General features: G+C 46.8%; 1 protein-coding gene across 2 annotated transcripts in view; it reads right to left on the reverse strand.

The window, feature by feature from the left end:
- The window catches only part of nfatc1 (nuclear factor of activated T cells 1), a 37025-nt gene extending 15463 nt beyond the window's left edge, over positions 1–21562 (reverse strand). The window contains exons 1-6 of one of the 2 annotated variants that reach the window (XM_047344245.1): positions 21016–21562; positions 18586–19615; positions 18156–18315; positions 12645–12847; positions 10249–10421; positions 8860–9000 (exon numbers count right to left, since the gene is read on the reverse strand). In XM_047344245.1, coding sequence (XP_047200201.1) covers positions 8860–9000; positions 10249–10421; positions 12645–12847; positions 18156–18315; positions 18586–19615; positions 21016–21034 — 1726 coding nt within the window. In that variant the 5' untranslated portion in view covers positions 21035–21562. The remainder of the gene's footprint in view (positions 1–8859; positions 9001–10248; positions 10422–12644; positions 12848–18155; positions 18316–18585; positions 19616–21015) is intronic. The other variant, XM_035183441.2, reaches the window with a different exon arrangement.
- Positions 21563–22922: the final 1360 nt, after the last annotated feature.

A 22922-nucleotide genomic window follows, 5' to 3' on the forward strand; every position in this document is an offset into this window, starting at 1 on the left:
ATTGTTAAACGCTTTTGGTATTTTTCTCCTTTTCTCCACGTTTTCTTTGATTCTCCTCAAACATGCCACAATAAGAAGTTTTCCCATCAGGCAATAAAAACACACACACACACTTGCTAAAGGAGTTTAATTTGTCACTCCGCCCGATGAGAAGTGAGCGAAACTATATTTTTACCAATTAATTTGACATAGAGGGAAACTGCTGCACTTTCTTTAGACCCCTGACTCATTAACGAGGCCCTAAAAAGATGTTAAATGAGTGTGAAAGTGACTTAACGTGGAGCTGGAGCTGCAATGTTGAGAGGAAAAAAGGGTCGACTGCGGCTAAATGGTGTTGAAGGAGATGAACGGAGATTCGTGCTGTGCTGCTCAGGTCGTCTGCAGTTTGACAAGCGCAGGGTTTGAATGGGGGGGGACAGCTCTGTGCAACTTGTTTGTGTTGAGGAGGAGGAGGAGCAGGGAGGTGGCAGAGATGGAGGAGGTGCAGCCAGGCACCGACAGCTTCTATTATGTCTGAGGAGACACTGGGAACCTGTTAACGTCTCCCGGCTCTGTTCTGATCCCCCTTTAGTTCCCCTGCTCGTCACACTGAGTCAGAGGTGCAGCTCTGCAGGAAACGGTAAGATCACGATTATCACCTCAGTGACGGGAACAGGATGAATCTGTGCACGCAGGCTGCACAGAGAAATCTCGTGCAGTGTGAAATCAACGGGGAGAGACTGAGAGGTTGTGAGGTTGTGTTCATTTGCTCTGAAGTGAAACAAAATGTGTTGTATTTATGTGTTTAGAGCTTTTAAACGACACCTTGACACCTCTTTCCAATATCTGCATTAAAACAAAGGGCAAAGATAGATCAGGTGTGTAATAATTTAAAATGTTAATCATATAATTGTCTCATTAAAAAGATAATTAGGTGGCACCAGTAAGGTTTTAGGTCTTTTTCTTCATAACCTTGAAGATTTTTTGGTCTCAAAGTAAAACGATCTAGAGCAGTCGGTTCCAACCCTTTTTATTTTCACAGACTTTCTCAGTTACACGGAGTTCTGTCACTTCTCTCCTGCACCTGCTGAGAGTTATTCTGTGGAATCGGGACGTGGCTCTGGTCTTAATATCATTATTTCTTGGCCACATCTTTGTGAGTGTGATGTGGTGGACTTCATATTTCAGGCCCCACCTGCCAACTGAGGCCTGCACAGTTACCAACGGAGCCTCAGACTGTTATTAAAACACAGGCTGTTATTTATAATAATGAGTTTTCGAAGGAGAAAATGTTCAACTTGGGGCCGAGTAATGCAAAGTTTAATAAGAGTGATGATTTAACATGAAGGGAAGCTGTGGAAGTGGAGGCAGAGGGAGGGAAACAGGCTGAGAGGAGCTGCAACTACCAATGAAAAGCATCGGAGGGGCAACTCATATAGCCAACCAGCCAATGGAAACTTATTTTATTATAATATAATGACAAGTTATTGGTTAACTTAGACAAGGCTTTAGATTGTATCTCCAAGGTTTTATCTATAGGATGAAGAGATACCTTCGAAAAATGCATTTTCCAACTAAGCATGACATCCATTTCTAACATTTTTGTGACTTATTATTATTTTGAAAAAAGTATTTTTAGCGCGGTCCTGATGATGTGTCAGTCTCAGCTGTCAATCACAATGTTTCACCAGCATCAAACAACTAATTAAAACCAAACTTATCAGAAACACTTGAACAAACATCACTTTGATACGAACAACCTTGAGAAAAATTTACTTTGAGCTGACTTTTTTTAGTTTGGTCCATTTCCCATCCACTAACATGGAGGAGGCTGGATTTATGACCTATACTGCAGCCAGCTACCAGGGGGCGATGGAGACTCTTTAGCTGTCATGTCGTCCATCTTCATACACAGGCTAAGGGGAATCTCCAGGAACGAATCAGGGACATAAATCACTCGTTCAGGGAGAAAACATCTCTGCACTTTTTCCCATGACTGTCTGGGATTCAGTTCAGTTCATTCACCCAAAACATTTCTTCTTTAAAAAACGAAATGTCTGCAAACGACATTGAACTCCAGCAGCTCCGACTTTATATCTGTTCATATGTCTATAAAATGCAAACCTCTGGTCTCCATCGCTCTCTCCCTCTCCCGCTGCCGCTCTTCTCTTTGGGAACCGGTCCAGAAGGGAAGCCTTCGCAGTGGACGTCAAACCACAGGAGGTAAACATGTTTTCCAGATCTCCCGCTCTCCCTCTGTTTCCCCCCTCGTGTGCTTTTCTTTCCCTGACTCACAGTCACATCATTTTTCACGGCAATACAGAGATAGAAAAATTAAACCCGAGCAATTTGTTTTTCGGTGCCCGGGCGCACGTACTGCCAGGAAACTTCTCAAGAGCCGGGGAAAGAAGAAGAAGAAGAAGAAGAAGAAGAAAAAAACGAAGCTTTGAAAAGCTGAATTCATGGGATGCCTTTGTTTGAAAAGAGTGTAGAGGATAATTGATAACCACAAAATGTTCCAGCGTTATGGGGCAACATCTGCACAACGCCTGCACCAACACGGCGAGATGCTGCTCCTACAGCTACTCTCCAAACCTCACTGGGCTCAGTATGGTTTGTGACTGGCTGGTGCTATCGGAGATAAACAACCTGAGAACCCAGCGGCCCTCTCCAGCTCCTTGGCTGCGTCCCAGCACCAGTCCTTACGATTCACATTTCGTTAGCCGCGCTCTACACAAATCATTACCTTCCCAGAACAGACACAACACAGGGCAGTCAATGACACAGAGGTGGTGAGCTGGGCAGAGCCGAGGCTGCCGAGGGGCATCAAACAATATACAATACGGTTATTTGTCATGTTGGGTTTATAAAGGGAATCAAACAGCTCCTTGTGCTCCTTAATTGGGGCTGGGTGGAGTGAAGCTCTGGTGCCCAGAGTGAAACAGCGGGGTGGCGTGTGCCCAAGCCCTCATAACGTACAGTAAATATAAACACATGCTCTACCCGGACCGATGTGGCACGCTGAAAGAGTTCCCTTGTCCTCCGACTGAAACTCCGTCCGTCCTACCGCCCAGAAAACACGTGGAGTCGGGAAGTCGTGTGGGCGGAGTGGGCGGAGTTCAGGCGAGCTCAGACGACCTCTGGACTGATGCATGGCGGCAGATACTGACAACCACTAACGTCCGCTATGCCAAAACCAATAAGTCGACAAGAATGTACTCAAGTTAAAGTAAAAATGGCACATTAAAGGTCCAGTGTGTTAGATTTAGGTGAAAGGGATAAAATAATCCTAGTGATGTTTCCAGTAGCTGCAAAGTGCAACTTCACCACTAGATGTCACTACACACTGAACCTTTAACTTCTCCACAAGAGTAAAAGTACTTGCTTTTAAATATGCTTAACGTAATACAAGTAAAAGCCAACGTTACACAATGAGTGTCTCTTCTGAATCCATTTCAGGTGTTTCTCCATCAACGTCTTCTCATGAAACAGCTCGTTTAATATCTTACGAAAAGTTCTGCGCAAATTTCTGTGCATAATCCAACGAAAATGTCCAGCAACACAAACGATCAGTTTACGCTAACCTCTGCAGTGACACGCTAAAGCAAAATGGCGGAGATCCCTATGTTCTCGGTGGAAAATGTAATATTAGAAGAAAGTTAGGGGCGGGGTCTAATGCTACCCGCCCCGCTCTGATTGGTTCCCCTCCTGTGATTAAATATAAAAACAAAGTGAGCATTGTAACACAGTGGAGTAAAAGTGAAAAGCACTTGAAAATAAATCTACTCAAGTAAAAGTACAGACACATGAAAAATGTACTAAACTACAGTAACTAAGTGAAAGTACTGAGTTACATTCCATCGCTGGCTGTGCTGACCTCCAGCTACGGAGGCGCCGGCCACTGCACGAAGTCCCGTGGGTGCAGCGCGCTCATCAAGAACCCCGTCTCCGAACGAGATTTTTATGAATCATACACTGTAATTTATGAAAACATAATCCCCGCTGTTTATGTGGCTGTAATTGATTTGTTTATGAAAACAGCCATTGTTCTCAGAAGTGTCTGAAGCAGCCAAACCACCGAATGGCTCCGAGTGGAAGTCATTGTTTTATGAACGAAACCGAAGCCCGCTGACCATGTGCGCCACCAAAGAAAAAGCAACTAAACAAAACCACGGCTCGAAGCTAGATGCTAACACATGTGAAATAAAAAACCCTCCCAGTGTCCTCGACTGTTACTTTCCTGTCTCTGCTGGGCTTAAAGGGATGAGGATGCTTATCTGTCGTTTTCTACAGGTAATTCCAGACGCCATCTGGCAGCCTCGCACCACCGTAATCCTGCCACAGTTCAATTTTCAGGTCGGCTTTCACGAAAGGCTGCTACAATAATTAAGAGGGAACCGGCCGTGGGTGTTTCAGTCTGGATTTCCAGCTCATCAGGGCCCAGAGACGAGGAAGTGAAGGAAATGAGTCGACAAAAATCTCAGTGTTTGTGTTCGATGGATCGAGGGGGGCTGAGTCACTGACGGTGATACAGACGGTTACAGACACACAACTGACCAGATGTGAACGTGCTTCATTAGGGGGGGGTGGGGGTTCTCCATGGTCGAGGATTTCCTTCAGGATCGCAGAGCAGAAGAAAGTACACAAAGGGAAACTACACAAAATAAAGTATACACAATATTCTATGTAACATTAATACACTTTTTACAACAGCCAAGGAAGTTCAGCTGCTGTATGTTACACCAGGATACTGTGGTATGAAATATGACATGATATAAATATACTTTATGCACAAACCCTCAATGTTAAAACAACATAGGTCTGTGTGTATAATATAAGTCTTTATCAGGTTTTATATTGTTTGTTGTTGTTGCTTTCGGCCGTTATGCTCCGAACTGTGGATAATTTAATTTTTATCATTAAAAACTCTCAGATTAAGTCATAATTTCATAGGTTTTATAATTTATATTGATTTGTTATCATTATTATTGATCCTATTCTGTTTTATTTCACTAAAATGTAATGTTTATTATATATATTTAACTTTCTAAACTTTCTTTTATTGTTATCTTTTCTGTTATTGATTGCTTTGGTCTGCATTAGTCTATAAATCTCTCTATCTCATTTTTAATTCATTTTTTAAATCCTATTTTTCTCAATCACTTGCTAAGTACTTTGATTTGCATGTGATTTATATGGAAGGTGATTGATTGATTGATTGATTGATTGATTGATTGATTGATACCTCAGCTAGGGAGGTTTTGTTTTCACTTCTCTCCATTTATTTCTCTGACAGCAGGATTACGCAAAATAATCAGATTTCCACAAAACCAAAGGATGAGATATAGTCCAAGAAATATTATATCAAATTTTGGGACAAAGGGGCGGACCCAGGAATCTTTTATCACTTTCTTTATCTTCCAGTTCTCGGATCTTGATGAAACAAATGTTATTTATCAGGGAGCTGATATCTTGATTGAGGCTTTTTCTCTTTCCAGTTTCCACTCTGTGTTCAGTCTCTGCCCGTCGCTCTGTGTTTCTGTTTGAGGTGCAGCCTGTCTACTTAGAGACGATACATCTCATCACAAGAACTCTTTCAACAGAACACAACCAGAGCAGTAAACCACAAAAAGGTGAATAGAGGACAGCGGGGGCCTCATTTCACAAATGGAGTGACTCTGATTTATCGCAGACTGGATCTCCTGGGCAGGCCGGGGCAAATGAAAGCAAGGTGCGACCGGCTCAGGTTTAGATTACAGGCCGATGTCTGAGATCTCTCACGACTGATTGGCTGTAACCAGGAGCGACAACTGCACTGATGTTATCTCGAGGTGTTTCTAGTGGAGGCAGGAGACGGAGGCGTGATATGAGCCGACGTCACCGCCCTTCAGGCGTCGTGCTCGGAAGGAGGAGCAGGTGACAGCGAGCGTCTCCACAGGGGGGGGAACGGGGGTTTCCTTTAGCCTGAGTCACGGGGGCCGCAAAACAACAACCCACTCACAGACATGAATATTAATCCGTGCACGCAGGGAAACAACATGTGCTTCTTCCTCTCCTTTCTTTTCTCTCCCACACACTCAGGCCAGTGTTTCCCCAAGATTCTCATTTGTCAGCGGAGTGGAAACCTCATTAAGGGCATTGGACGCAAAAAATAGAAACCAAAACAAACGAAAGTTCTGGTTTGTTGGCAGCGTCTTCAGGCAGAGTGACCCATCCTGTCTGTAATTGCAGCGGAAACTCTGACACACACACACACACACGACAGACACACACACACACACACACACACACAGGGTTACACACACACACACAGATACATGTCGACACACAACACTCAGGACTCTTTGCATGTGTCGGTGCCCACATGTTCTCTGACCGCAGGGTTTTTTGTGAGCGTGCTTAATTGGAAAATTTGCAGGAAAATCGTCCATTGGTAAAAATTAAACGCTGAAGCTCTTTACGGCCACGGAATCCACCGCTCTGGATTTATGGGTTTGGTCGTTAAACCGTTTCTCAGAGTTCTGCTTTGGCTCGAGCGAAATAACAGCAAAACCATATTAAATTCTCCGATTCTTACGCGAGGATGCAAATGAGGGGTTTCGCATCTTGTATATTTCTTTATATCAATGACGCCACGTCTCCCCCGAGGTTAATGACTTCTCTACTGTATCTATTTACTGATCTATTAATACGGAGCGCAGCTGTAGAGAGGAGCAGGTACGATCCGCAGGGAAACGCTCCGCTCTCAGAGTTAATGAACCCAGAGCTGGTGGCACAGACGCAGCTTGGATAGAGAAGTGGAAGGATGGAGGGAAGTGAAAAAGTGGAGGGGGGGGAGGGGGGGTTAGTGTTGTGGAAGCCTGGCTTAAGGGTGTTTCCATGGTAGGATTGCCCAGGAATCTGATGCTGGTGCCAGACGCGGGGAAACCCTCATCAAAAACAAGGCAGCACACCCATCGACACCAGGCCAGAGATGCACATGGCCCTAAAGACCGTCAGACTCAGAGCTCGGAACCAGAACCACCGCAGATACTGACCCAGACCGGAGCAAACCACCAAGAAGCGGTGGGCTTTCTCTTTTTCCTTTGTTGACACAAAACAAATGGAAGAACGACTTCTCTTCCAGATCGGATGTTTCAGTCGATCACGTGTTTCTCTGAGGCTGAAATCATCTGATCCTCATCTCAACCTGAATCTGTTATTTATGAAAAAGATGATAAAATGAAATAGATATAAGATAATGAACAGTTTGATGTGAAAATCTTAATTCAAGGTTCGTTTACAAGCTTGTTCTGGAGCTTTCAACAACATCTAACTCGACATAAGATTATTACCATAAAGTTGATGTTTCAGACCTTTAGAAAATAGTCACATTAAGAGAGGGAAGAAAATGTGTGCGTACATTTCCACTTACATCCTCTAGATTTGACTAATAGGACTTTAACTTTATGATTCTTAATAATTCAAGATGTTATGCTACATTGTTCCTCTGCACTGATTTAAAGAGCTGCTTCGACTCACTTATTCTGCAGAGTGAACACCCACACAGAACAAAAAGTATTGCTTAATAAAACCTCAAGTATTTGCTCTGTAAAACCTCCAGACACAGGCCAAGTTTACATTACAATCAAACATCTGACAACCAAGAAGTAATAAATTGTTATGTTTTCAACTGTTTGTTTGTTATTTTGCAGGATTACACAAAAACTACTTGAAGGACGACCGTGAAACTTGGTAGAAGGATGTAGTCGGGAAAAGACTTGTTTATTTTTCATGTGGATCAGGATCAGGGGGCAGATCCATGAATTTATTTCACATCCTTTAACATTGCGATAACATTTTTAGCCATTTTTGTGAATTTGACCAGGTGAGATTTTGTGCAGATCTTGATTTTAATAATCAAAACAAGTATTTTTTTCAGCGTGGATATCTTTATTTAGGTAATTCACAGTAAAAAATATATTATTCTTATCTATATATCAGAGAGTGGATATTCTTCACGTGTTTAGTCGCTCGTTGGTTGGAAAGTTATTTTCCTAATTCAGGCAGCAGGATTAATTCTGCCTCTGAGAAACGTTTCATGTGATCTGCTCTTTTCTGCGGAAGAGATCAGGGTTAATCACAGAAGTCGGGCGGGGGGACGAGGCAGGAGCTCGGACAATCACTTCTTGTTTTGATAAACAACTCACTCCTCCATTGTACCGTGCTGGAGGAAGGGGGGTGTGCAGCCTGGAATTCTTCCTCTCACAGGTGGAACAATGAAAAGGCTTCCCCCTCTTCCCCTTGTCCTCTTCTTCTTTCTGAATGAGTCACCGGGCTGATAGGATCATACGTGTTTACACTTCGGTGCCTCGGCCCGAGCGGAGCCTCACGTTGCTTCGCTGCAGCTAATCAAGGAAATTGCTGTTTGTAAACCTCCTGGTATCAACATCTGGGAGCAGTCCCCGCGCCCTCCAAACCAAAATGGCTTAAAGTCAGAAAGAGAGAAACAAATACTGAGGGCCTGGCATACACACACAAAAGTGTACGTATCCACACCACGTGCACAGCCGCCCACACACATGCACACACACACAAAAACACACACACACACACAGAAACACATGCTGCATTTGTGATCCATTCCTCTGCTGAACAGGCAATGGAAACTTCTGCAAATGTAAATCTGCTGGGTTAAAAATACTGCGCATTAATGTGCACCACATGTGGCACTCTGGCAAGATGGAGGATATTTTGACGGCGGGAGAGGAGGGAGGGAGGGAGCAGTCTTGGGGTTTCTCCAACATTGGGACACACACACACACACACACACACACACACACACACACACAGCTGGACTGAGACGACGCAGCTATTACTCCTAATGTCCTCCTCTTTTACCTTGAGCCTTCTCCACGAACACCACTTTGGAGTCGTGCTGGAAGTTGTGTCCGTCCAGGCGCATCCTCTCCCCTCCGTGGGCGGGACACGTCTCCAGGCTCTGCTTGTCCACCAGCGGCAGCTCCTGGGCCGATCTCTGGGCTGTGGGAGGGAGAAGAGAGACTCAGTGCTCAGGCTAATACACACCCTCTCCCCATGCAGACCTGAGCATCCAGGCCGAGGCTGAATCACTACCCAGCTCTCGCAGCCCCGGCGGTGCAGCTGTAAACCTCGGCCCCCTCACGTTACACTCGGGCTGCCTCTCTGCCCGTAAGTAGGGAGAGGCTGTTCTGTTTATTTGTGTTTTCCTCAAATTATGGTGGATGTTTGGTCTCAAATATTTGGTTTCCTCTCCCTGACTCTCTTACCTTTTGGCCTGCTCGCCTCATTCCCCCACTTGCTTTGAGTTTTTCCCGAAATGATCCCTGATTTACGTCTTTACGTCTCGGCCAGGCCTCTCTTATGAAAGATGTCTGTGCTTTTATTGTGATAGACCACGACACATAAATAGAGGTTGAATAAAAGCTGAATATTTGTTCTCCTGCGCTGATCTTTCTTTGTGTAATTCGACACCGCTGCGCTCTGATTCTGATAAAACTCTAGTTCTCCGTCTTTTTGGAAACCATCAATCTTTCCCACATCCCCGAGGTTCTCTGCCTCCGTCTGTCGCTCGCACACAGAGGGAATTTTTGGTCAGAAACAATTGCTCCGTGGCAGACGTTCAGAAACTAACAATGCTCTATTTCTGGGGGCTGAGATCATGGTTTAACTACTGTCTTTCATTTACCTCATAAGACTTAATCTCTGTGGCAGCGCTCAGAGCCAGAACCACATGAAGTGTCTCCCAGGCCAGTGAGAGGTCAACACCACAGTCAATGGAGTTAATCAAGCAAAGCTAAAATAACCTCTTCAGCTAAAGTTATGGAGCTGAATTGCATTAATTTAATGTAGATTTGTTATTTTTTTTGTCATTTGAGGGTCGCAAGGGAGCTGGAGCCAATCCCAGTTTGCATTAGGCGAGAGGCGGGGTACACCTTCATCACCAGGCCAATCACAGGGCTGAGATATCGAGAAACAACCATCACATTTATATTCACACCTGTAATTTAGAGTCTAACCCCAATCTGCACATCTGGATCGAGGGAGGACGCCACAGAAATCCCTCGCAGACACAGGGGAGAACATGCAAACTCCACACAGGGAGGCCCTTGCCCTTAAGTGGGATTCAAGCCAGGAACCTTTTTGATCTATGAGGCTAACCACTGTATCAACGTTTTCTCCATTTGCATGAAATGTAACAATTACAGCACAGTTAAGGAGGCGTTATGGGTCGAGAGGAGATGTACTCACAGCACTCGATGGGATTGGATGCAGCCTGCAGGGACAGCGTTCTCCCGGTGGCCTGGTTGATGTGAATCCTGAAAACCATCCGCACGCGTGTGTTCTTGCGTCCGATGTCCGTCTCCCCCTTCCGCAGCTCGATGTCCGAGTTCCGCAGCTTCAGGATCCCAGCGCAGTCGACTCTGTTGGCGGAGACGGGATGATGAAGAGTCAGAGTCTGCCAGGGTCTGTCCGTCCACGAGGACAAACCATCATGTGCGCTCATGACATGTATGCCGTCACGGTTAATCAGTGGGTGATTTACGGAGCCGTGCAGCCAACTCAATTGTGATTTTCACTCTGGACTCCATCAGCGCGGCCCTGACGGAGGCTGCGGCCGCGTCAGGAGGTGATTAACACCGCCACCCCCGACCGAGCGTCCACACCTCAGTGCTTCTGCTCTTGGGCGACAGTCAAACTCTATAGAAACGAATGGCTGGGAACTTTTATTGCATCATCGATATCTCTCTGATGATCTGTAACAGATGGTTCCCCTTTCGCAAACTTTTTTTACAAGCAAAGTAAATTCTTTTAACGGTGTCAAAGTCCTCATCATGCACTTTATAAACTCTCCACTTCTCACAGTGAAACTTTTCAAAAACCCCCAAACAGATTCTAGCTTTTTCTGCGGCCGTGCTCCTCGATGCCACATTCCTCAAAGCCTAGTTAATGTTAACTTTTACACACATTCGAACACTCCCTAACATTCCTCCTGCCAGACACCAGGGTCTGCTCCACTGGCGAGGTAATCAGGTGTTGATGCTAAGGACCCCAGCTGTTCAGCTCGCCACCTACGCACACAGGGCTGAGTGCAAAACCACACACTGAGGCGTCCGCCCCGCTGCCTGAGAAAACGCTTCAGAAAGCAGAGAGGAGGGTCCGCGCTTCTCTTTCTCGGCCGTCCGGCGCCATCATTGAATGTATTTACAGTTAATTGGAGTCATACCAAGTTTAAATGCGGCCTCATTATCAGCTCAAACATTTTTAGTTGATTAATGATTTGATTTAAGACGTGTCCCTGTAAATAAAGGATCACAAATATAAGGATGCCTGTGTTCTATATCACGTAATAAAAACGTTGATAAGTCGCGGTGTCAAAACAAATACATCTCACTTAAATCGCTCGTCTAAACTTTAAGCAGTCCGAGGCGTGTCCTCTGTGAGGGAAGAGAAACCGTATCCCGGGGTGAGGTCGTTGTATAAGGGAAGCTTATGTGTTGCATCCATTAAAACGTGCAGAAAGTGCTGATGCAAGCAGATTGCCGCTGCCTGCAGCTCCGGCAGAAACCCCAGGTCCCTGTTAGCAGCTCTAAGCTTCCCCAGTAATCTGATCTCTGAGGCTTATAAAACGGGAAAGCCACTCGTCTGTGTGCAGAGGGCAACGCTTTCAAAAACCAAAACACCGCGGGAGGCCTGCGCACTCACAGACATGCACAGATACATAAAACACAGCAAACCCACGTATCTCCGGATTATAAACTTTTATTTTTCAGTATGGTAGCAATCTAAGAGGTTTTAATTAGGGCTGTGAAATGTCCCCTCAGAGAAAAACTGGGAGATGCTTCTGTTGGATCAAACCCCTCAAGTTTGCAGATTTTCGACTAACAACTGTGAAGTGATTCTCTGCAGAGCAGCTGCTGTTGTTTGGCACAAACGGACAAACTGTCGTCTGAAGTGTCGGTGCTGGAGCCGCAGTTATCTTTATAACATTTGGGGCTTTTTCAGGTCCAGACTCAAAACAAACTTTTAACTTCTAGACTTTGTTTATTTCATTGCTTTATTTTATTGTTTTTATTACCATATTGCTTCGAACCAGGTGTTTGTTTGTTTCATTGCTTTACTTTATTAGTTATCTTGCATTAACTTGTTAAAATTTGTATTTTCACTGCATGTGTTTTCTGTTTATATGTCTGTGAAGCACTTGTGCTTTATAAATAAAGTTTATTATTGATATTATTATTATAAATTTGAAATGGTTGCAACATCAGATCATTAATGAGAGATAACTTGGACTTGCCAAGGACGTTATTTGAAAATTAAAGGTAAAATAATTCTGTGACGTTTTGACCTGGAATAAATCACAGAAAAAGAAAAGCTGATCCAAATTGAAAATGTGAAATGATTCGGCTGCTGCTTGACTTGGACTTTAAGTTCACTTGGCTTTGTCTTAAATGCAGAGTCTCAAGTCTTCAGGTTTTGTGGACCTGGTCTTGTCTGAGACTGTAATACCCTGAATGCCCTGAAAGACTTGAATATACGTTAACTTCATCCAGACAAGTGTTAACTGACATGAGACCTGACTTGGACTTCTCCCTAGAGACTTATCCAACACACTTGACCAGTTCTCGTTACTTCTGATTACTCACATGGCCCGCATGTTGTTCTCCGGCAGCAGCGGGATCTCCAGCACCTTGGTGTTGTTGTGCAGAGCCTCGTGGCTCGGGGTGGACACCGTCTTGCCGGTGATGCGGTGGACCTGGTAGAAGGCGTGAGGCCTCAGCAGCCTGTCGTCGGCCGTGCCGATGAACAGCTGCAGGGTCAGAGGCTCGCTCTCCATGTAGCCGTGGAGCTGCGAGGAGGGAGAGGAAGAGAAAACATTATTGTGAAGTCTTCACTTGCTTTCTGTCAAAAACAAACGTAGGTCTGTCAGAGTTCGGGCTCTCAGCGTGGTGGTTTTCAAACAAAGTGCCCATTCAGGATCTTCTAATCACCATCTCCATCTTCTTTAATTTACTGCCAACAATACACTTCCTCCATCAGTCCATGTGAGTCCTGCCAAGATGTTGATCCTGCAGAAGCTGAATCTCAGGGGCAGTAAAACCACCTACAGCGAGCGGCGGTGCGCTCGGCTCGTGACAAGACCGAGCTCGTGTTTCACAGAAGTCAAGGTCACGTCAGTCCCGTCAAGCCCGGGCCATTCAGGGTCAAGAAAAACTCTCACTAGCGACCCTCCTCTGATTATCATCAGTAAAATGATCCCGGCACGACGGAGCTGGAGACAGAACAGAAGTGCTGCTGGCTGCGGCTGCGCCTCCAGACCTCCATAGGTGTTACTTGACAGGAGGCCTCCTGCCAGGATGACCTCAACCACCCAGACTGCAGAGAGCCGGCAGCAAGCCCAAAGCCGCAAGCCTGAAAAACGAGAACAGCGGCTACTACTGACACCGTGTCTGAGAGTTATGTACGTTATCCATACAGCGTGAGCCGGGAGGAATAAGAGCAGGATACTTGAAGTCAAAACTATTGAGAGTAAAGGAAAACTAGACTTGAGATAAAAGCGGAGCTCATATAGGAATATTTCTACAAATCAGAATGAAGACATCATATGAACAAATTGTGCATATTAAGTTTTTGAGCGGTTAAATTTGCATTTGTTTTCCACAGCAAAGATAGAAGAGCATCTGGCGTTTGTGGAGCTTTTCCACCTCGTTCTGGTTTTTTTATTTTCCACTCAGCTCTTACAAATGTGAAAATATCATCGACTGAGCAGGCGACCTGAGCCCAAGTCTGTGTTTTCACTTCACAGATGATATTTGAAAGCATCGTCATTGTCAACCGCAGAGATTATAAAGTGATTTGGCAACATTTCCGTCATCAGAAAATGATAAATATATTATTTCTGGTGTTTTATCACATGTGGAGTGACTCAACAGTGACGCGATCATTTGGAGAAAGAGCAAATGGAGTTCAGCCTTGAATTTAAAACTATAAAACCCATAAACCAGACTTGATGCTGTTTGACTCGAAAAGTAATTTTCAGCAAAATTGAGCAATTTGCATCTCTTGAAGTGGTTTTAATTATCGGGTCTTAATTAGAGGGACTAGTATCATGGGCCAGTAAAAGTCAAGTTATACATGATGACGTGTGGAACATTATTTCATCTTGAGGCACGACATCCATTATCTAAAACCCTAATTACTCTGTGAGGGCCGCAGGGGAGCTGGAGCCAATCACAGCCGACACTGGGTTCACCCTGGACACGAACAACACCCGGACAGGTGTCGGGTTTGAACCCAGAACCTTCTCTTGTGAGGCAAAAGTCCTGAACACTGCACCACCGCGTCACCCAAGCCATAACATAGGCTACATAAAAAAAAAAAGTCTCAAAATGAACAACCCGTGCACGTCTCCATCATCAAACCTCTTCAAAGCCCCGCGGAGGTTAGACGCTGCACCCCATCTATTCACGAGCCACTCTGGATGAGAGTGTGCGCCGAGACGATCGGTGGGGATGTGTTGAAATGACGACCGCAGTTTTCAATTACATAAGAAGAGAACTGGAGGCGAGGAGCGGCCGCAACGAGAGCGAAAGGCTCCGACCGGGGAGGCACAACATGTGATTTGGAGGAGGCTCCCTGTCAGAGTTAAGAGCCTGCAAAAGCCCTGTATATTTGTGTAAGGAAATGGGCTGCTGCCTAGCAATGCTGTTTATTTAGGCAGCAGAGAGGAGTGTGATGAGGTGAGGCAGCGCGCTCGCAGGGTTAGGTGCTCACTTTCAAATCGTAATTAGCAACAGATTACTAATAATCTGCTCCGAGTTACGATCAGAAACAAAGTCTAGACAAATAGAAGAGATCAACGTCGATAATGTCCCGTAAGAGATTTGAGCTGTTTTTGGTTGTTTTCCTTTAAAACGTGACACTTGTAGAAACATTCACGACTCGTGTCAGCGTCATCATCCGTCACTTCCAAGACTTAAAATCATCTAAACTGCAATCTCGCAATCTAGAAACCTTCCCTTCTGGTTCCCTCGCTCTGTAATCCCAATATGTTTTTGCAAAAGCAGCTGCAGCAGGCGGGAGCTATGATTTGTTGTTGCAATTAAATCCCTGTGATACCACTGAAAGTAAACCCAGCGCTCCTCCACCCTGGCAGTTTGACACGGCCACCCCTCCCTGCGTTCGCATTATCACCCACAAGAGGAATGCCGAGACTCTGGCTGCTCAAGGCACCGGAGAGGAGGGGAAGGGGGTGAGGAGCGGACCGGGGCAACCTCTCCAAGGCTCTAACAGGGGATACACACACACACACACACACACATAACGTCTCCTATGTTCCAGTGTTTAGTGGAGAGAGGGATAGTCCAGTGTGAGACGAGTGATTCATGCCGTCACGCTTTGTGTTTCACATGATATGACTTTGCTGAGAAATCTAAATTTGATCACAGGGATCAAAGCCAAGAAAAGGCGCATGACTGCGAAATAACAAGGTTTGAAATCTGGGTTATGAAAGTCGACTTCAAACAGAGAAGACCTCACAGATTTGAACAGGGGTATTTCCTCTGCGCCAGAGTACAGCACGAAACCCTGAGCATCGACTGCGGCGAGGACTGCACACAGCACTTCAGAGGGGCATACTTCAGTCTGCTGCCGGTGGACGGGTGTGGTTGCACGAGGCGGCGGCGATGGCACTGAGAGAGAACAGAAAACAGCCCGTGTAGCTCTGCTGGATGCTCGACGTGTACCACACTGAACAGGACCTTCCAGAATAAACTCTGTAAAGTCTGGGCAGGGTTGGAGTCACGGGAGCATCGGGACCAAAGCCGCAGAGGCTTCGTCAGCCAGCGTCCACAGCAGAGGCTGCAGCGCCGTGTGTACCATGTAATCAGGAAGTCACAGGGATGGGGCTGCCTCGTCTGAAGCTCCCTCCAACATCTCCATCGGGGCCTGCCAGAAACGTGTGTGGTTTAGACGCTGCCGCCTCCGCAGGACGCAGCGCGCAGTGATGTCAGCCGTGCACACGGGAACTTTCCTAAACAAAGGGAAGTCTGTGTGGTTGGGTTGGTAGCTGGCGGAGAAGTAGGGGGAGGTTTGAGTTTGAGTTTAGAGTGAACACACTCACTCTATTTCAGCCGGGTGAACCCAGATCCCCGTCATTAAATCATTAGCACCTTCTCATGGACACATACGTGCGTCTTACAGATGTGCGGCTGCTGCTGCTGCGACACACTGGATCGTACCAAACGCTTTGCTCTCCACTTTTTTCACTCCACTGCTGCACACACATCAAATATTTCTGTTTCCCCGTTCTACTGTGCCGTGATCCACAAAACCCTGAAGGAGACTTTAAGACAAAATGAACACAACTAGATTAAAGTTAAAATACTTTAAACGTTGGAGGGAAACTAGAGTAACGTGTAAACTTCTTACTAACTCATGGTAAACAGTACTGAGTGTTCTCAGTTAGTATACATGAAATCAATCATAATTTGATTCTACTAACATTTAATAATTTTTGGTTTCCCAAGACATCTTATCATCCTTTGGTATCTATTGGAATTTTTTTTTTCCAGCTGTGAAAACTCCTCCTCTCTCATAAAACAAACTGAGAACTGAGTGGAAGCCAAAATAATCTGTTGATTTTAACTCATCACAGACGCATCAATTAACACGTTCAGACAAAAAGGAACAAGAAGCCACAACATAGAGAAACACTAACTACACACGTATGTTACTAAAGAAACTATGTCACCATTATTTACACAAAAAAAAATATCAATATTCCTGTTGTCCAATAAAATCCGGTATCAGTTGTTCGGTCACTTTCCCAGTGTGAACGCACTCTTTAGCCAAAAACTTTGGGTTACATCTTCTGCTTGTCCTTAAAATGGCTGCAGAGCAACATTAGCATTCCCTCTTCACACGTGTACACTAGCTCACTGCTCCTCTGTGGCAAAACCACTCACTCTAAAATATCACTGCCCCCGAAAGACAGAACCAAAAACCTCCTGTGTGACGAATGTCTGCTGAACGTGTCGACTCATTGTAACGTGTTGATAAAACGTCCGAAGGTATTCATTAAAGCGACGGCCCCGCTTACCACTCACTTCACCCGGCTCCTCGCTTCAGACCCTTTTATTTATTCAGAGGCTGAGGTCAGCGGTGAGGAGTAATGGTCGGGGGACCAGATGCGCTTATAACCAAAACATATCTGCAGTTGTCCACATTTTTTTCTCCTTTCGATTCGACCACCGGAGCTACTGTGGTTAAAGCTCATGACTAAGCTTTTACTGGCCCATGCTACATCGCTCTGTAACTGTCTGCGCTGCGCTGGACGAACGCAGTGGAAAAGTTTGACTCACCCTCGTCTGGACAGGAACTGACTGAGCGGACCGGCCTGTCTAATAGCATAACTTTGGTATTCCATTCAGAAATGTGACATCTTTGAACAACACAACAGCCAGGGTCATGAAACACATGTCCGCCCAAATCCAGTTTAACACATGAGGTAGAAAACAGGAGGAGGGGGAGTGATGAGGTAAAGGTGGCTGCAGTCTAATGGCTGCACCGTGTGTTGGTCTAATCACCACAGGAAACCAGTGTAGTTGGGCGGTTCCCTAGCGGGGTCGTGAGATGATAGAAGTGAGTCTGAGACGGGAGAAATTGGACTTTGGCTGAAGTGATCACAGCTTTTTGAAATGTGCGACCTGTGATAAAGGGTCTCAGGTGGACAACGACTTCTGTAAAGCAACAAAATGCAACTTTTTAATGTTCCCTCTTTCATTCCCACTCGTCACCCTGAACGTCTGTTCTTTGTAACGTGTGGAACTGACTGTAGATCAGTTAAAAAGGTTCAGAAGTCTCTAAAAACCAGCGTTTGTCTCCAATGTTCACTTTAAAAACTTTAAAATATGAAGAATTCTAAACAGAGTTTGGTGGATTTGTTACCACGGCAGCTCTTCTGTTTCAGGAAGCCGGGCATCTTGAGTAATATCCACCATTCAGCTGTGTTTCAGGTCGGTGAATGGGACTATGCATTCAGAATTAATCACCCCAGTGGCTGTAGGGGGCGCTGTTGCTGAGTAAAAAAAAGCTACATAGTGCTGCTTTAAAATCAGCGCTGGCCAGAGAAGTTAGAAACCGTCGGTTCAGCTGACCTGGATGACGGGGTGTCCTCCTGCCATGGCCTTCACCGCCCCCCTGCTGCCCTCCGTCTCGTAGTGGGCCCGGTGGTGGGACTTGGGCTGCACATCGATCTGCAGGCTGTACGGCCCCGAGCTGGATGGCAGCTGCCAGTCGAGAGCTGGCAGGGACGGGCTGTCGGGGGCGAGAACATGTCCAACATGTCAACTTCACAGGGAGGGAGGAGAGCTTATTTTAGATGCACTTATCAAGGTACAATGTGCAGAACAGTTTGATATGTGTTTGTGTTACAGATGCTTAAACTTACCTCTTGTTAGTAACTATGCACAGTGTGTCTGTAGATTAAATTCATGTACGGAGAACTAAGCCATTTTTTAGGTTTAAGTCTGAATTGTTAACGGCTAAAATCTTTGTCTATAACTCAAGCTGCGACTGTTTGCTTACCTTACATATTGCTTTGGCTTGGACCAGGAATACGGATGCTGTGGCACGTCCAGAAACCCGCCGCAGTAGCCTTCCTTCTTCAACAACATGCGGTTCGAGTGCTCGTCATCGCAAAGATGCCCCGGACTCAGCTCCTCGCTCCCTGGCTCCACCTTCAGGCTGACGGTGGGGCTGTGCTCCATGCTGGTTTTCCTGGCCTTCATGGGGATCCCCTCCCCGAGGTCAGCCACTCCGTCTGTGGTCAAGGCGTTAATGGCCGCCAGGATGGCTGAATTGGTGTACTGGTTGGTGTTTGGAAGCCAGCTTTCCTCCGTGACGCTGAGGCGAGGGGAGGTCTGAGGAGACAGTCCAGGGGAGTGGTTGGGGGAGTAAGGGTAGTGCTTGTGCGGCGCCCTGCTGCCATTCAAGCTGTACTTCCTCTTTGCACCACAAGGAGAGTTGGGCCTGGAGCCACGCTGACCCATCCAGGTGTCATCTGTTATGCTCGTGCGTGGAGAGGTGGAGGGGGAGCCACCGGCGGCACAGCCATCACCCGGCAGGGCGAGGGTGGAGCCCTTGGGGGACACGGAGGGAGACTGCCAGGGGGAGTTCTGGGGCGAGTTGTCGTAGTTGTAGGAGAAGTTTGATTCGTAGGAAGCGTCGGAGTGGCAGCTGCGAGACGAGATGCTGCTGGCCGGACTCAGGCAGCTGGGGTCGCGGTAACCTTCTCCACTGGGAAGGGTCAGTGTCACTATGGAGTTGACTCGCTTAGCAACAGGAAGGCTGCTCTCCTCCACCGCGTCTTCAGGAAACTGACCGTACGCTGTGATCTCGATACGAGGGCTCTCCAGGGTTGGCGCTCCGTTTGGGCGGCTGCTTGGGGACGAGTAATAGCCGGCGGCCCTCATGTCGTCCTGGGTGTCGTAACCGTGAGGCTCGGGGACAGACACAGATATGATGGGGCTGGACTGGAGGCTGTGGTACTGGGACGGAAGACAGGGGTTGCCCAGCGTGAGGGAGAGACTGACATTTGGCGTGTAGCCATATGCATCTGGAAAGCAAAAAGTGGGAGTTTGTTAGCGTGTTAATCAAACACACATTCACTGGCTGCTTCACTGAGACCACTGCCACATTGAGTCTTAAGAGAGCCGTTGGCTATGATGGTAAAAGAGCTGCTTCCCTACTGGAACTGAAACTGGCTACTTAAGACTTCACACCTCATCTGCAGAAGTTCCCCGAACGCACGAGGCCGGTGACACAAAGCATCTCTGAATGGCTCAAATTGTGCAAATTAAATTGGGTGGGAGATGCGAATAAAGCGGCCAAAAATAACTGCGGCCTAAAAATAACCAAAGGCAAGACCAGGTGGTTTTTTTCCATGACACGCTGCCAGATTTATGCCACTTAATGCACACGCTGCTGCCCGTAAACTGTAACATTAAGAAAACACACACTGACGCTTTTGTTGGCCAGTTTCATGTTCCAACAGCCTTCAAAAATAAACACAGGAGGGACATGATTCGTTTATTTGCATGCTGTAAAGGTGCATGCTGTACTCAGCCAGGGGGGGCGGGGGGGCTCATGGTCTCATTCCAACGCTCCCGCTGGCTCGTATGAAACTCTGCCCGGCTGTGGCGACGGCTGAGGTCACAACCAGGGGGCAGGGGACGGGGGGACATGGGAACGGGGAGTCGTGGTTACACGGTGCAATGGCGGCCTCGGTGAGGGCGACCACACTGGAGCGCATTGATATGGATGAGGACGACAGACAGATGCAGTCACCGCAGCTCCTGTCTGCTGTAAATTAAAGAGAATTAGGGGCCCCACCATAAAGACTATGACATCAGCGCTGCACCATATGACTCCTTGTAATAAAAGAAAATGATGCTTACATTTAACGCTGCTCGCGGTGTGGGACACAGCAGCGCCGGGATGGTTTGTTTTCTCTAATTAGTCTGCTGTGAATTAGCCGGGACCCAAACAGGTACCCTGAGGGGCTACCATCCAATGACTGATGCTCGATACTGGCCCTCTGATTCACTTACCCACAATGCAGTGTCACCACTCATTAGCACAGGTTCAATTCTGACTATTTTGGGAACACTTTCAGTCATGGGAGGCTCACAGCAGCAGCAGCAGCACAACCACGCCCACCATGCCCAGATCGGCAGGGAGGGGCAAAAAAAATAACTGTATCTACACATTAATACTGACACCATCAGTTACACACAACACACTGAGGGTGGATACACACATTCAATAAAGAGGGAAGTGCAGCAAAGTCTCTAATTCAGGATGAAAATAACTCTTTGGCACATTGGATCCGTGCGTAAAAGTGACGCTGGAGAGAAGTTGAATAAACGCCACGTTTTAAAAAAACTTGACACTGCGCTGTGATCACGTGAGAAACCAAAAAGAGGACATTCTGTGGTAGATAAAAGTCAAACTCACCCTCTTCAGCCGATTTCATTTTGCGTCTGCGGGCAGGAAGCAGCGTCTGAGATGAAACTCTGAGTGCAGTTACAGATGGAGGCGATTATTTATCCATATAGCGCAGTAGATGGATTCCCCAGCTGTTGCTCAGGATCCTTTCTCGCTGTGTCACGAACAAACCGAATGAGAAATTTTTTTTAAAAAGTAAAAAGTATATAGGTGAAAAACGGCTTCTTCAGTCAAGGAGGGAAAAAAAAGTCCAAAACGCAAAAGCGCAACAACAACAACAAAAAAAAAAAGGTGTCACTGCATGTGGAGGGATCCAGATGTGTTGTCTGAGGAAAAGCTGCCTCCTGTACGTGTGACTGTGTGTCGAGGGGATCCTGCCGCTGCTGGGTCTCTGTGACGCACTGCTCCGGCGCACTCAGGACCTCTGCGCTTTTAAACCCGGGGATCACCTCGGCTCCGGCGGCGCACCGCCCCTCCGAGCTCTGACGCAGCTGCGCGCCCGACCACCGCCAGAAGGCTCCAATGGAGATCCTCGCTCACACCGGGGTTTCCAATCCACAGGCGAAGGGAGGCCAATTAGCGGAGCTGGCACAGAAAACGGTCTGGAGTTTAAAAAAGATTCCAGTGATTGGAACAAAAACATCCACTGGAGCCAGAACGAGCATCCTCCTGAAAGCAAAGTGGATTTGGGATGACGCAGCACAACATTAAAACCCTGTGATGTGTTGTTATAGAGCAGGAGCAGCATTAATCTGCAGGATCCGCTCCTCTTGGCATCGTCCACAAAGGAGTCATCACTGCACGTGGATTCTCCCTAAATCAAGATTTATGCTCAGGCTGATCCTAACAAGCATTTCACATTTAGCTGCTGCTGGTTTTCACCCATGACAGACTCATCCATCAACTGCTTGCATCACGTGACTGTTCAGTTGTCAGATTGCAGCAGATATGAGGGACAGGTGAGATGAAAACATGCCAGGACATATACGGCACCTTCCTGAGACACATACATAAAACATGCAGCCTCCCCTCAGATCTTGTTGAGGCGTCTCTCACATGCACTTTGAAGTGATTTCCACTTCCTCCTGACAGACTGCAACGTCTGCGGGGCACACAACACATAATTATCCATACTTGCATAGAAGTGCTATATAAAAATCAAATCATATACCCAGTCATTTAACACGCTGAACTGAGAATCTTCATAGGGTTTTCCATAGGGCCGCTCTCCCTGCGGTCGGTGTCCAGCCTCTCTCTCCTCTGCCCCGGCAGGCTGGGCTGCTGCTATGTTTGGCAGGTCTGGACCTTTCGGCAGCTGGCGGCCGGCCCCGTGGTTTCTGTGATGACAATGGTCACATGGCGGCTCTCAGAGAGTCCGTCCATCCCTGGAGGTGGGAATCCACTTTGCAGCACTTCAGCATGTTATCAGCCGGGGCCCTGGTCGGTGGTGGAGGAGCGTCGGGCCTCTGTGCCGCTCGGCTGGGGAGTGTTGGGATGTGTCTTTGTCTAAAGGTCATAAAGTCTGAGGGAAGTGGTTTCAGTGCATCAAAGGAACGACGGAGACGTAGAAGAGACAGTTTCTATCATGTGAGACGGACGAGTTCCCTCTTTTCTTACTCGATGCAAAAGGTGCCACAGTTTGCACGTGTCCGAACCCATCAGAGGTCAAACTGCTTTCTTTTTTCTATTTGCAACTTATGTGTGAGAGAAACAGTTCGAGGAATCAGCTCTAAATCTCCATTGTGCAACATCGTGGCATGAGTGCCCTCCGTCCAAGGCAACACCCCCCACCCCCACCCCCTCAACCCGATGGGATGTCAGATTTGGCCGAGCCGTCCCTCCAGCAGAGTATTTGAAGGAGTGACGACACTTGTGAAATCCAAGCCGTGTGTTTCATCGTGGGGACGTGGCTCGGT

The sequence above is a fragment of the Hippoglossus stenolepis genome, chromosome 17 (genome assembly GCF_022539355.2).
Source record: "Hippoglossus stenolepis isolate QCI-W04-F060 chromosome 17, HSTE1.2, whole genome shotgun sequence".
In the NCBI taxonomy this organism is placed as follows: Eukaryota; Metazoa; Chordata; class Actinopteri; order Pleuronectiformes; family Pleuronectidae; genus Hippoglossus; species Hippoglossus stenolepis.